Here is a 14,270-nt window from a genome sequence, read left to right as displayed (position 1 = left end):
TGACATGGCAAGGGAATGCAATGCAAATCCTGCCAATTTTTGCTTTGTGTAACATCAGATATTCCTGGAACGAACAGCATGGTTAGTACAGTTTCTCTCCCACCAGAAGCATATATGACCTTCTGTGATATCTGCTATATATATTGCTGCAAGAAGACCCTTCTGGTAAAAAGTGCAGCAGCAAACCTCTTCATAAGCGAAACATCTTTGGGTGCGAAGATCTGCCTGGTGTCATAGAGGAAAATGCCAGGCCTTCTGGCATTCCAGCAGGCCGAAGAGAGTCTGGAGGCCATCTTCTCAGAGGCTTCCGACACTGAAGAGGAGTAGTTCCAAGAGCCTGTGGTGAAACAAACGCTAGCCCCTGGCCTGAAGACCAAGCCAACTCCAATGCCTTGATAGTACCACAAGGTCAGTCTCGAGCCCCAAAATGTTCTCTGACGGTGTCAGAGCACTTCTCCCACAAAAGTGGTGCTTCGACTCCCAGGTCGACCCATAAAGGGCAGAAAGCCTTGGGTCTGTCTACTCCAACTCGAGGGAATGGGTCGATGCCATTCGAAGTCCCATCCAATGACACAGTCATGCTGTGCTTGAACAGCACTTTCATGCCCAAAAAGTCGCATCCTGAGGCAAAATTGATGCAAAAAGCAGCTCTAGTTCCACAACCGGAATAAAAACCAATGTTTAGCCCCCCCCCCCCCCCCCCCCCCCCCAAATGCTGAGATCAGACACCGCAAGGAGTTGATGTTAGAAAAACAGTCTTAGATCCTCAAAGCAAAATCGAAGAAATTTTTATTCATCCAGACACGGGTAAAAGCCTTACCAAGTCCCCAACTTTAGGACTTATCCAAATCCCCAAAAAGTGAAGGGTGGCCATAGCACATGAACTAGGGATTGACCCCTTGAGGTGCAGAGCTGGAACTCCTCTAAACACCAACCACCATCTTGGGCCAGTTGACCTCCTCCCCCTTCCATTGCAACACTCACTTGACAAAAGTTATTTATAATTGCCACCTGGTGCTATGGTTTGGCTGCCTAACGCCTACACACCTTCATTAGTTTTATTTATGTGTTGGGTTTTTTTCAACTATTTTGGTCCGTATTTAGTCTCATAAAAACGTTAGTGGGTTTATATTATCCCCATTGGATCTTTGTAAAATAGATGAATCTGTTAACTTTCTCTTTTGACCTTTGTGCTTGCCTTTGTCTCCTCTCTAGCCTGATCTGGTACTATGGTTGTCATGCAGATCCTTCTTGGAACTGCAGGGTTCCAACAGGAATGACATTATGATGGGCTGCTACCTTTATTTTGTTATTTGGAAGTTGTAATCCAATGTATTCCAGAGTGCTCATGTTTAAAAGAAGCACACCTCACTGTGATAGTGATGCCCCTGGTATGGGGTCTCCTGTGACTTTTCTGTGTCACTGGAAGCACTTTGCATGTTGCAACTTGGACTCCCACACAAGCAGTTGTTTGGTAGTATGTATGGTGGCTTCAGGTCAGATGTTTAGGTCTGTCAGACCGTATTTTGCTTTATTGACTAGATTCCAGGGACAAGATTGCTGAAACATGATGTACATTGAGGGCTGCATCTTTCTTTTGCTTTACAATAGTAGCCACCTCTGTAAGGGTTAAATAAATGTGTCTTCTTTAGAATGGATGGTTAGGCACACTGCTTATTTATATCCTGTGGTGTTTACATCTAGTTCTCTGGAATGACAAGTGAACATGGACTGATCATTTTTTAGGTCCTTTGTTGTGCTGCGGTGGCACCCCCTTAGTGGTTTTCCTAATGTATATAATGTATGTGCAATGCATTTCATGATGTTTCTGGAACAGTTGTACTCATCCCCATTCCACTGAACTGCACCTTGCTGGGTGCTTTAAAATCCTTCCTAATGTCTAGAGGAAGGGGTTACTGTGTTCTTTAACTCTATAAAATCCTCTGAATAACCTCCTAATTTTGTTCTTCGATAGAATGTATATATAGATGGAGAGAAAAGCGATACAATGTCAAGGTTTAGGCCTGTTGAAAATGGTGGTGAGGAAGGGTCTGGGCACATGCATGCCACACAGTCTTCCATTATTGTTTTATTATACTAAGAAATGTACTGAAGTTTTATTAATACAATGCTTGTAAAAATCTAGAGACAAGAAATGACGAACTACAAGACTGACAAAATTATGGAAGTTGTACTCTTCTTGGCATTTATCCTAGTAGCTATAGGAAATTGTATTACACCTGATTATTATTTTTTTTTTCCTTTTCTACAAGGGAACACAGCTCTGACGTACGCCTGTGCTGGTGGATTTGTAGATGTAATCAAAGTATTACTAAAAGCTGAAGCAAATATAGAAGATCATAATGAAAATGGACACACTCCTTTAATGGAAGCAGCCAGTGCTGGTCATGTTGAGGTTGCACGTGTATTACTGGAACATGGTGCAGGCATCAATACTCATTCCAATGAATTCAAAGAAAGTGCACTTACTTTGGCCTGTTATAAAGGTACTATTTACAAAGAATAAACGTCCAGTTGTGATATGTTGGAAATGTATTGAATGTGAAGCACTGACTTTTCAAATACTTAATGTTTTGTTCATGAGGTGAAATGCAAGTACTTTTTACAAGTTAGTGAAAGCGGCAACCCCCCCCCCCCCTTATGTGACACCCCATTCCATTCACACCCTCTAGATGAACGCTTCAACTTAAATTACATGAAAAAAGTGTGTTTTGGTGAATGCCTTCATTGACAACGAATGTGACAATTCACGACTGTCTTACTGTACTTCATATAGGCAGGTGGCGACAAAGAGGATAATGAGTGGTAGTGAGCAGCAAAGTTAAAGCCAGGAACACATTTGCCAAAAGGCTTGATTTCAGCAGTAACTTCAAAGACTTTGCATGCATTATCTAAAGACTAATTCACATCATAAGGCCTGCTTGCCTACGAGGAAACACCCTTGGTGTCACCCATAATTACCTCACCATTTTCTAGGAAAAAGAAACATCAGTGCCAAAAGTACACTGCTCATTGTGTTATCCTTTTACCTGGGTGGACCATGTTGTGTGCGGATACCCTAGGAATCCAAGTGGTTGTGTGTGTATTTGGGGCTCAGGAAGGGCTTGGTAAATGGCTGTACAAGTTAAGAGGGCCTAGATGATAACTTAGGGGATGCGGTGATGGGAGGCCATGAGCTAGAGTGCACTCTGACATAGTTCCTCCATGAATTGTCTTTGAAATAAACTGCCTGTGAACTTTGAAGAGTAGTTCACTGCTTCTAGTATACTAAAAGGAGCCTTAGTGGAGGAAATAAGAGGTAGACATTGACACAGACCCTGATTTCCTCTTTCTTTTTTGCGTAGAACTGTAATTCTCTTATCTACTTAAAGGGTAAGTGAATAACTTTTTGTTGGGAGTGAATGGGGATGGGTTGTGTTTTGGAGAGGAGGTGAGTCGTTATTTTTCACTTTGGTGGGTTTGTGAGCTGAAGCTTCACCTGGAAAACCAGCATGCTTTTTCTCTGCCTCACCCAGACTGCCAAGTGGCATAAAACGTTTTCTTCTTTTTTTTTTCCAAAGAAGGAAGATCACTGGTGGCAAAGTAGGTTTTCAGGAAATGACCCTTATCTGTGTAGATTAAGATTGAGTCTGATCCTGGTGGCAGTAATTTCCCCTTTTTACAAAAAATATTTGTGATTGCTTGATTCAGTTAACTGCTGGAGCTAGGTTGGTCTGTGTTGTCTAAGGATTAGCTTTCCCATGAATCTTTAGAGGTTTGATCTGTGTCCTGGGAGAGGGAACCCCTATTTGTTCATAACTGCCCACTACTTCCCCTCATGGTATTGTAGGACTCCTGGCATTGTTTTACCTTTACTCTCAACTTAAGACCACTGTGTCCTACCACTGATTCCACCATGAGTAAAGGTGACGGTAAGCACGCCCCTTGTCTACTAATTCTAAATTTCTCACATGGTGCTCATCTGTGACCGCTAATTTGCAGTATCTGTGCTAATAATATCACAATTGTGCCCTAAAATCAACAGATAAGTGGTGGAAGAGATTCATTTGGGGCCTAGGTGTTTGGTGTAAAGGAACCTTTGGGCTGCGAGTAGTTAAACCCACAAGCCATGTGAGCCGTACAAGTTTGCAGTCACCAGAACTAAATCATCCAAGCACACTTTATTATTTATTATTCTTTGCTCTTAGGCACATGTAACATTTTAGGACTTTAAGCAAACAAGTTTGAGGTGAGATACTCTGTGTTCATAATTGTTAGGAATATATAATATTACTTGTGCTGTGTTTAAGTCTCATTTCTTCCAGTTTATTGAACGCTCTGTGGTGTTTTTTGGCCAATATAACAGTAGTTACTTTTGATGCTTAGAACAAATGTAGAGTTAAATTCCTAATTGCGTAGTGAACTTTGACATGTTTTACCACTTCTAGCTAGTCCAGTACTAAGTTACCTATTTTCGGTAGTTGATAGTTATCTGCTTCATCTGTTTTCCATTGCCCTTGGCACTCCTACTCATTCAGCAGAGTGTAGATTTCAAGTAATATTGCTGCTGATTTTGTGAGTGGTTTTCCTATGACCCACCCAAGCGAAGCCTGTCTCCAAATGCCTGCGCACTCAATATTAGACTACCGTTACCACCTTAAGCTTCCCTTTGAATCCTGGCCAGTTGTTTTTTTTGCCCACTCAGGAGTTTCTACACTTAAATGATGCAACAGAGAGCAAGTGAAAAGCCTAAACATTTGAAACTGGTGCTGCAGCAAACATTTTTACATGACTACATAAAAGGTTACCAGTTCTGGCTCCTGAATTCACTCACTCTCTTATGAGGTAGGATCCTTGTAGATGGAGCTAGAGTTAAACCAGGAGTTTGTAGGAAATGGAGTCCTTCAAGAAAGTAACTGATCCTATTACTACTGGTAGATCTACTCTCTTGGGTAGGCCTGAGTATCTGTCTGGGCACTGCACTGCCATCCTGAAATGTGTCCCGTTTCATTTTTTCAGCCTGAATTCAGCAGCATTGGTCTTAACGTCATGACTGAAGTGTCCGCATACAGTTTATTGCAATCTATACTTAGACTACTGTTGGATTATGGCTGCCTTTCCTAAAATAATTCAGATGATTGACGGACCTGTTTCACCCCCTTTTTTTCAGTCACAAAGATAGTTTTCTCTATTACCTGGACCGTGTTTTCCTTGCATTTGTGCAGCACTGAATATCAAGTAGGGATGGCACTTTCTTTTACTGAGATTGAATTATAAATATTAGAAACAGCTACATTTCAATCTCAAACGTTTCCAGAGGTCTTTAGGTGTTGTGGTTTGCCATGTGTAGTTGCTTCCTTCTGTAGGACTCGGGTTACCGTGCTAAGTGGGATCTTGCAGTTCTGTGATCCAGCAACTGATCATTGCTTTTCCTGTTTCTGGTCAGTAAACTGAAGATCCTCCACAAGTGTTTTTCCTACTTCAACCTCTGAAATGTACCTGTCAGACGGGATCTCACAGTGAGTTGGATCAGCAATGCCTGTTGTGATAAATGATTTTTTTGGATTCCTCACTGGTTTTTGCAGATAGTACCTTTTAGTCCTATTCTAGCCATGTGTTCTAAAAATTACTTAAAATATAACTGCTTTTACCACAGGAGCCTTTTGAACCCAGGATCATCAGTACAACTAACTGATCACTTGACTACATGGGCTTTCTTCGCTGGTATTTGCAACAGCGAGATGGCAAGGAAAGTTACGGTCTCTATCCTCTGCAGACTTATATTCAGTTTATCCACTAATGTTATCCAAGGACCCGTCTTTTTTGTTTCTACCAAAGGATTTCTAGACTACAAATTAAATAGATGTTGTTTTCATGCGTTAGCTACTAATTTCTGTTAGGGTGTGGAGAGGGTTTGGTACTGCCTGGGTGTTGAGCAGGCTTTCACTTCCAGCATAGAACCTGAATTGCTGCACCTCTTTTAGAAATGCAATGCCATAATGTTGGTTCAAGACGAGATATGCAGTTAATCAGGTGTTGATAAAGATGGTGGACTACACCTTTTCGATCCTGTGGCTTCCCAAGCTAAAATGTTCGATGCTAATGAAATATTGCCTTTTGTCTTGAGGCTGGGTAGACGTGAACTTACGAATAAGTACAGACCATTGACTCTAGCAATTCTTGTACTGGTGCAGTAGTCTTTAATAGCACTTTTCATCGCACTTCAATCTTTATAGCTCTTGTGACCACAAAGGCTGAAATCTAGAGGCTGAATATGTTGTGGCCTGAGCGTGGGCCGGCACACCTAGATGGGTTGCAGTTAACCATTTCTATACTCGTCAAAAATGTGCGTCCTGTCCGACATAGGGTCCTGGACAGATGATTCTGAAGTAATGGGGACTTGGGGTCATTAGTACACGAGTCAAGAATAACGTGTATTTTTTTATTACATGTTTGGTTGTAGGCCACTTGGATATGGTTCGTTTTTTATTGGAAGCTGGAGCTGACCAGGAGCACAAGACCGATGAAATGCACACAGCTTTAATGGAAGCATGCATGGTAAGTTACATTTCTTCCCCCCACCCCCTTTTTTTCTTTCATATATTGATATAATGTTAAATACTGTCATATATGTTTTCTTTTTAACCAGGGAGAATTGACAGACCATATCCCCATTCATCGGGGGGTTTGTCAGGGATGTGTTCTGGCACCAACCTTATTCACTCTATATGTTAATGAGGTGGTACAAGCTGTATCTTCTTGTCAAAATGATGCCCCCTCCCTAAATGCACAAACTATTCCCATTTTGCAGATGGTTCTCTCCTAATTTCTAAGACCCCAATGGGCCTTCAGAATCTTGTGGATATGTTTATAACTTTTTGTTCTGATTATGGCCTGGAATTGAATGCCAGCAAACTAAACTAATGGTGTTCAGCCCAGGACCAGTTAGAAGATGTGCTATCACTTTAGCCGGGGCTCCTTTGGGGAAAGTTGGTCAAATAGATTATTTGGGGGTGAGAATTTCCAACAAATTGCACTGGGAAGAACAGATTGACAAAATTATGTCTCTTCTTCAACACAGATCTGGGGCTGTTTTGTGTTTCTATAAAAGTATTGTTACGAAGGTCGTTTCTCCGGCAATAAAAAATTATCTAGCTAAAGCACAAAATGCTGCTACCTATGGCGCTTAGGTATGGGACTTTTGTAAAACCACTAAACTGTCTGTGGGTGAGAACAACTTCGCCAGAGAGCTACTTCTGTGAAAAGTGATTGTGACAACCTGAAAATGACACTCTGACTCCCCAGAGAAACTGTGGAAACAGATCTTACTCCTTTCATATTATTACTTATGCATTCCAAGACGAGACGCACAACATGCAAGAGAAGTTTTCAATACATTTATTGAAACAGTCGTAATAAAGAGTGAGCTGCAATAATTATACAGATGAAATAAAGCAGGGTAATTAGCATTACGAACATGGTAAAGAATATAAACAGTCCAACCATGGTATATATGGTTCTAGAGGTTTCTACCTAAACCTTTTGTCTATGCTGAGAGCATAGTGGGTGTACCCTTCTGCCTGGCCAGATCTAAGAGATTAGGCCCAACCCTATTCCCAGAAACAGTGTCAGGAGTTAGTTGATTATGTAGCTGGCAATCCCTTCAGTAGTCTGGTAGCTCAGCGCCAACCAAGCTGCATGTTGCACAGAATGCGCCCCAGGAAAATTGTGGCCGGCATGCCATCTGTCCCTTCTGGGTCAGCACACTGTTTATTTAATGAACCATACTGTGTTTGAAGTACAGTTCGGATGTAATGCTGTGTCTAGGTGTTAGAAGCTGTCTCCCAAACAGACAACACAACCAGCATATCGTGTACAGAGTTCTTTAGCTTTGAACAAAGTACTGGTTGTGTTGTGCAAAGGCTAACTAAACATGCAGCTTGTTCTTCATTTTCCTAAAATAAAAGCAAACTGATCAAAATATGTAAACAATTGCTAAAAAGCATCCTTAGTAAAATGAATAAAATATGAACTGTAGAACGAAGCTAAAAAAGGTTGTAACCAAGTCAGGTTCTAGAGGTCCTCTTGACAACATCTGTTCAGTTGCTTTAAGAAGTAATAAAAATCATTCTACTTACAAAAAAAAATGCTTCAGGGAGACCTGAAGATAGGAAAAGTAATACTGTTTTGCAAGTGTTCAGAGAAAAGGGAGACTTTAAGCTTCAACGTAATAGTGCAGGTGTTTGTCCAGACCACTTCTCTTGGTGCATTGTACAAGAAAACCAGTTGATGCAGTCAGTTGCTTTATGTGAGATTAATATCAATGGTGCATGTAATAAAACTGATGATTGAAGATAAATGTGGCTTCAGCATAGATTCAAAGGCTGCCAGATTTTGTGTAACAATTTGCTGCACATTGACTTAACCAAGAAAGATTAAAGCCTGAACTGCATTCATACAAGCACACTCAAAGAAGATGGATCATTTATAACAAAGCTAAGTCATCCAGACAATGAAACATGGTTATCTGATGGCACGTGGAGAGTCTGTTTTTCTCCTTTCTCTTTATTCCACTTTATATCTAAAGTATGTTCCGACTAGTATTATCTCATCCTGACCGCACATTGGCAACGTCCTACATTTCTGTTGCTTGCTCACCATCTTTGGTGCTGGTAGCTCATGCCGAAGACCCTACAAGGCTCCTTGTTGGCATTTTTTTTTTTTTTAGCATGTTTGTTTTCATCTCGCATTCATTGCTGGCTTTGTCAAAGCAGTTTACTTTTGCATTCTTTGCCTTTCGCACAAAGCCAGACTATGACGTGCTTTTCTTTCACCAGAGTTTATGGTGTATATAGTACCCAGATTGATGGATATTATGCCAGTTTTTTAATTTATTTTTTATTTTGAATGTACGGAATGTTTTCCACCTCAGAAAGGTATCTCAGGCCACCAGTCTTACCCCAAAGAAATTAAGATATTTTCTTACTCTTCGAATTCTTTCTATACATTTGCTCCAGGTGTTCTGGATGGGTGTGCATTGTCCATAAATGACAGCTCACCTTCATATTCTGACAGATTGAATTTCATATACATCTCCATTTGTTTTTTGTTTTTTAGTTGCTATAATATATTATTTTGTTTACAATTTATTCTTCACCTCTCACCAATTTGATTTTTGTTGTATACTTTTCTTTACAAAGGTTGTCATGCCAAAAATGCAAGTTTAAGCCATAATGCCTTATGTACATAGGTGTGGATGCATGAAAGTCAGACAGCACTTCAAATAAGTCATCAACGCTGTATAGACTGTTCATTTCAACAGGAAAATCACCATAAGCCAACATGCGCTGAAAAGATAGCTGGTTATGGAAAGGCATTTGTAGTATATTATTCATGATTTCATATGAGTAGTCCCCCAGTTCCTGAGCCCTTGCCATGTACACTTCTGCCAAGCCCCATTTAGTGGAGTTTTTACCAAGCGTGATCTACGAACAGCATTATAAACCTTTACCTTCTCTCCAGTCTGTTGCTTTTAGATTTATTGCAAAGTTAGGGAATGGTTTGTCCCTCTCCTCCCGCTCCCTCTGACTTAAAACAGGGAGAATAGTAGGCATGGCAGATTGTCAGTATTTCCGCTGTCCTTTAACTACAATTGGTTTAAAAAGCATCCGGCAGCTTGTTGACTTCGAAGCTCAAAGACCTACGTACTCCCTACTTCTGCACAAGAACGAAAATTGTACCACGTGGGCAAATCACTTAATTTCACCATGACTTAAAAATGTAAACATGAAGTATAACAAAAATGTGTAAAGCACGATTTGATGTACATAATCTTTAATCATTTCCTCCGTGCATTGATGTAAAGCATTCTGTTGTTCCCCAGCTAGGTTTGCACTATAGAAAGACCAACACATATGCATACACTTCCTCCATCTCTTCCCCACGTAGACATGTCCATATTCTCTGTCCTTGGAAGATGACTTGTTGCTAATGATGTAACCCAAGGGCATCATAACATCCCTACCCTTTTTTGTTTATATAAAATTGAAATACAGATGAAAAATTAACTTGTAAATAATTATCTGGACTGCTATTTCCCTTTTTAGAGATCTGACTGGCAAAATATAGGGGCACAGTTCGGTGCACCTTAATAGATCTGAGCCGTAGTTAATGCTTCTTGGTGACTTTGGCTGTAGAGTTCTAAATTTGTTAGAGCACAATTCATTTTTGTTTTTTCTTGATTAAGTTATTTCATGATCAATTTTAGAATAACCGACATTAAGATGAATGTTTTTCGTTGATAATGTATTTGAATTACTCAGTGGTTCTTTTGCTCTTTTTCTTTTAATTATCATTGAAAAATACCTAGGATGGGCATGTTGAAGTAGCCCGGTTACTTTTGGATAGTGGTGCCCAGGTCAATATGCCCGCAGATTCCTTTGAATCTCCCCTCACTTTGGCTGCTTGTGGTGGACATGTTGAATTGGCAGCTCTGCTCATAGAAAGAGGAGCAAATCTAGAAGAGGTTAATGATGAAGGCTATACACCTTTGATGGAGGCTGCAAGAGAAGGACATGAAGAAATGGTTGCACTTCTTCTAGCACAAGGTACGAAAACATTCTTCATCTCATTTGTACAAACTGTTTTCCTATTTTGGTATATTACTCATTTTCTTTTGTCAGTTACCATGCATGATCTGTAAATGGCTCAACAATGTCGCCTGAGTGTTTTTTCTTCTTCTGTTCACTGGTGAATCTTTTGCCGCTTGAGTCTAGCTCTTGTCATCATTTCAGCGCATTTTCTCTGGGAGTGCGGGCAAGTTGAGAGAATAAGATTCTTTCTCCATGTGATCTTAGCAGCTGTAAAGGTATTGTCCGTTTTCACAATGCTCTTCATAATCGGTGCCCATAAGTACATGATACAGGTTGCAGCTGTTTACGCACAGATAACATTGAAACACTAGTATTGTTTTCCAAGGACAGTGGTGACGTGTTGAACCCGGAACGCCCTGACAGTCTTTATGGATCACAATACTGATAAGTGTGTTACTCAAAAGCATGGATTACCTTAAGAGGGCCATCTAACTTATAGATAAGAGTAGTTGAAATCTTTGAGTTTCTGAGGAATGGATGTTTTGAGCATGTTTGGGGGGCTGCTGTGGAGGTCAAGATGCACGTCCAGATGGGTTACAAACACTGTGGTATATCATGTGGTGAGTAGAAACAAAGGCGAAGAAGCACATTGATCCATTTGGGAGCTGCACTGGGCCTCGGGTGCTATCTGCTCAGTAGAGAGGAGGAATGAACCTGCCAAAATAGTTTTGCTGGAAGCCAATGGTATTCTTTTTAAGATCAAAGATCTATTGGCGAGCAGTTTAAGTAGGGCTCACAAGTTGGCATCTTAGAGGCTTCAAGCATACCTGTGACTTGGTTAACTCTAGGACTCTTTGTTGGACAAGAGTCACATTACTGTGGTGACAACAGAACAGACTTCTTGCATCTGTTTAATAGGAAGACTATACAGGCAGCCCCAGTGGCGATTGACATTTCTTGTACTGGGAATAACAACCAGCAATGGTAATGGATATTGCAGATCATATTTAAAAGGTTTTTGCAAAGCGTCTTGAAGGTACTTAAGTTTTGTAACTTTAATAGATTCACATGCTTGAGTCATTACCCGTCGTCGAGATGAGAGTCTCCGGTACCTTTACAAAGTAGTGTCAATATAGATTTAAACATAAAGGCCTTAGGCCTACTAGTTTAGTATTCGATCAGTCATTTTTTTTATTTTTTTTAATTTTTTTAAAAGGACTGAAGTTGAGAACCCACCAGTCAGGTGACACCACCCTTTAGAACATTCCTGAGAGAAGCTTCAGTGCCTCAGATATTATACCGCACATCGTGCTAGGGAGCCTTCATTGAGCTCTGCTCAGCTTTTCACTTATTGAATATTTTAGAACACTTAAGTCTCATTTCTCTACTCCTCTGAAGGTTCCACCTTAAGTATTCACAGCTTCACCTTATCAGAAGACTACCATCATGGCTGACAAAGAGAAGAAAAGTCTCTTTGGACCCTGTAAAACTTGCGGCATAAAGAGGTTACATTCAGAGGACCCACATCAGAATTGCATTTATTGCCTCTACCCAGATCACTCAGCAAAGGACTGCAAGGTATGTCTTACCTTGTAGGAAAGTGCCACTGTTGGCATGGATACCCCCCTCCTTACTTTTTGCCTAACGTTGATGCCAACTTCAATTGAAGGTGTGCTGGGACCCTGCAACCAGGCCCCAGCACCAGTGTTCTTTCCCTAAAACTGTACCTTTTGTTCCCACAATTGGCACAGCCCTAGCACACAGTTAAGTTTCTTGTAAAAGGTAGCTATGATACCAAGGGCCCTTTTGCCAGGGAAGGTCTCTAAGGGGTGCAGCATGTATTATGCCACTCTGGGGGACCCCCTAACTCAGCACATGCACACTGCCTTGCAGCTTGTGTGTGCTGGTGGGGCGAAAAAAGACAAAGTCGACATGGCACCCCTTTCAGGGTGCAATGCCCACAAGCCACTGCCTGTGGCATAGGTAAGTCACCCCTCTAGCAGGCCTTACAGCCCTAAGGGAGGGTGTACTATACCACAGGTGAGGGCGTAGCTGCATGAGCAATATACCCTACAGTGTCTGTCCATTCTTAGACATTGTAAGTGCAGTGTAGCCATATTGAGTATATGGTCTGGGAGTTTATCATTACGAACTCCACAGCACCATAATAGCTTCACTGAATACTGGGAAGTTTGGTATCAAACCTCTCAGCACAATAAACCCACACTTTGTGCCAGTGTGGGATTTATTGAAAAATGCACACAGAGGGCATCTTAGAGATGCCCCCTGTATGTTAGCCCAACTACTAGTGTAGGACTGACCGGTCTGTGTCAGCCTGCCACTTTCACGTACGTTTCTGGGGGAAACACCACTAATAACGCCGTCAATGCAACAATATGCATTGCCCACGCTGCCATTGCCACGCATATGCGTTTACTACGCATATACGTGGTAATGCTAGAGAGAGCAGTTGGGTGGAAGCAAGCAGGAAAGAGCAGCGTCCAGAGGAGAGAGGTAAGTAGGGCCTGGGTTGGGGAGGGAGGGATGGGGTAGTTTTAAGGACAGGGCGGGGTAGGTTTTAGGACAGGGTAGGTTTTAGGATTTAGGGTGAAGGTGGGGGTCTGGGTAGGTTTGAGGATAGGGAAAGTTTTAGGGTTTAGAGCAGGGGTTGGGTAATTTTTAGGACAGAACGGGGTAGGTTTTAGGACAGGGTAGGTTTTAGGACAGGGTAGGTTTTAGGGTTTAGGGTGGAGGTTGGGGTAGTTTTTAGGACAGTGTTGGATAGGTTTTAGGACAGGAGTAGGGTAGGTTTTAGGGTGAAGGCGGGGTCAGGGTAGTTTTTAGAACCGGATCGGGTTAGTTTTAGGACAGGGTAGGTTTTAGGGTTTAGAGCGGGGGTCGGGTAGTTTTTAGGACAGAACGGGGTAGGTTTTAGGACAGTTGATGTGTAGGTTTTAGGTTTACGGTGGTGGGATGGGGTAGGTTTTAGGGCGGGGTAGGTTCTAGGACAGGGTAGGTTTTAGGATTTAGGGTGAAGGTGGGGGTCGGGTGGTTTTTAGGACAGGGTGGGGTAGGTTTTAGGACAGGATGGGTTATAGGGTTTAGAGCAGGGGTCGGTAGTTTTTAGGACAGAACGGGGTAGGCTTTAGGACTGCGCAGGGTAGGTTTTATGGTTTAGGGTGAATACAGGGGTTGAGGTACTTTTTAGGACAGGACAGGGTAGGGTAGGTTTCGGGACCGGAGGAGGGTAGGTTTTAGGGTTTCGGGTGAAGTCGGGGTAGTTTTAAGGACAGTATGGGGTTGGTTTTAGGACAGAGTAGGTTTGGTTTTAGGACAGGGTAGGTTTTAGGGTTTAGAGCAGGGGTTGGTTAGATTTTAGGACAGAACGGGGTAGGTTATAGGGCAGGGTAGGTTTTAGGGTTTAGGGTGAAGGCGGGGTCGGGTAGGTTTTAGGACAGGGTGGTGTAGGTTTTAGGATTCATGGTGGGGCAGGGGACGTGGTAGTTTTTTAGGACAGGGCGGGGTAGGTTCTAGGACAGGGCAGGTTTTAGGATTTAGGGTGAAGGTGGGGGTCGGGGTGGTTTTTAGGACAGAGTAGGTTTTAGGGTTTAGAGCAGGGGTCGGGTATTTTTTTAGGGCAGAACGGGTTAGGTTTTAAGGCAGGGTAGGGTTTAGGGT

The 14,270-nt window shown here is 41.9% G+C and overlaps 1 protein-coding gene across 3 annotated transcripts in view; it reads left to right on the top strand.

Moving 5' to 3' along the window:
• The window catches only part of ANKHD1 (ankyrin repeat and KH domain containing 1), an 896,896-nt gene that overhangs the window by 99,945 nt on the left and 782,681 nt on the right, over positions 1-14,270 (top strand). For all 3 annotated transcript variants that reach the window (XM_069199295.1, XM_069199294.1, XM_069199296.1), the window contains exons 6-8: positions 2,274-2,507; positions 6,464-6,558; positions 10,370-10,607. In XM_069199295.1, the coding sequence (XP_069055396.1) occupies positions 2,274-2,507; positions 6,464-6,558; positions 10,370-10,607 (567 nt within the window). The remainder of the gene's footprint in view (positions 1-2,273; positions 2,508-6,463; positions 6,559-10,369; positions 10,608-14,270) is intronic.

The sequence above is a fragment of the Pleurodeles waltl genome, chromosome 7, assembly GCF_031143425.1.
Source record: "Pleurodeles waltl isolate 20211129_DDA chromosome 7, aPleWal1.hap1.20221129, whole genome shotgun sequence".
NCBI classification, from domain to species: domain Eukaryota; kingdom Metazoa; phylum Chordata; class Amphibia; order Caudata; family Salamandridae; genus Pleurodeles; species Pleurodeles waltl.
This window is presented reverse-complemented; position numbering and strand designations above follow the sequence as displayed.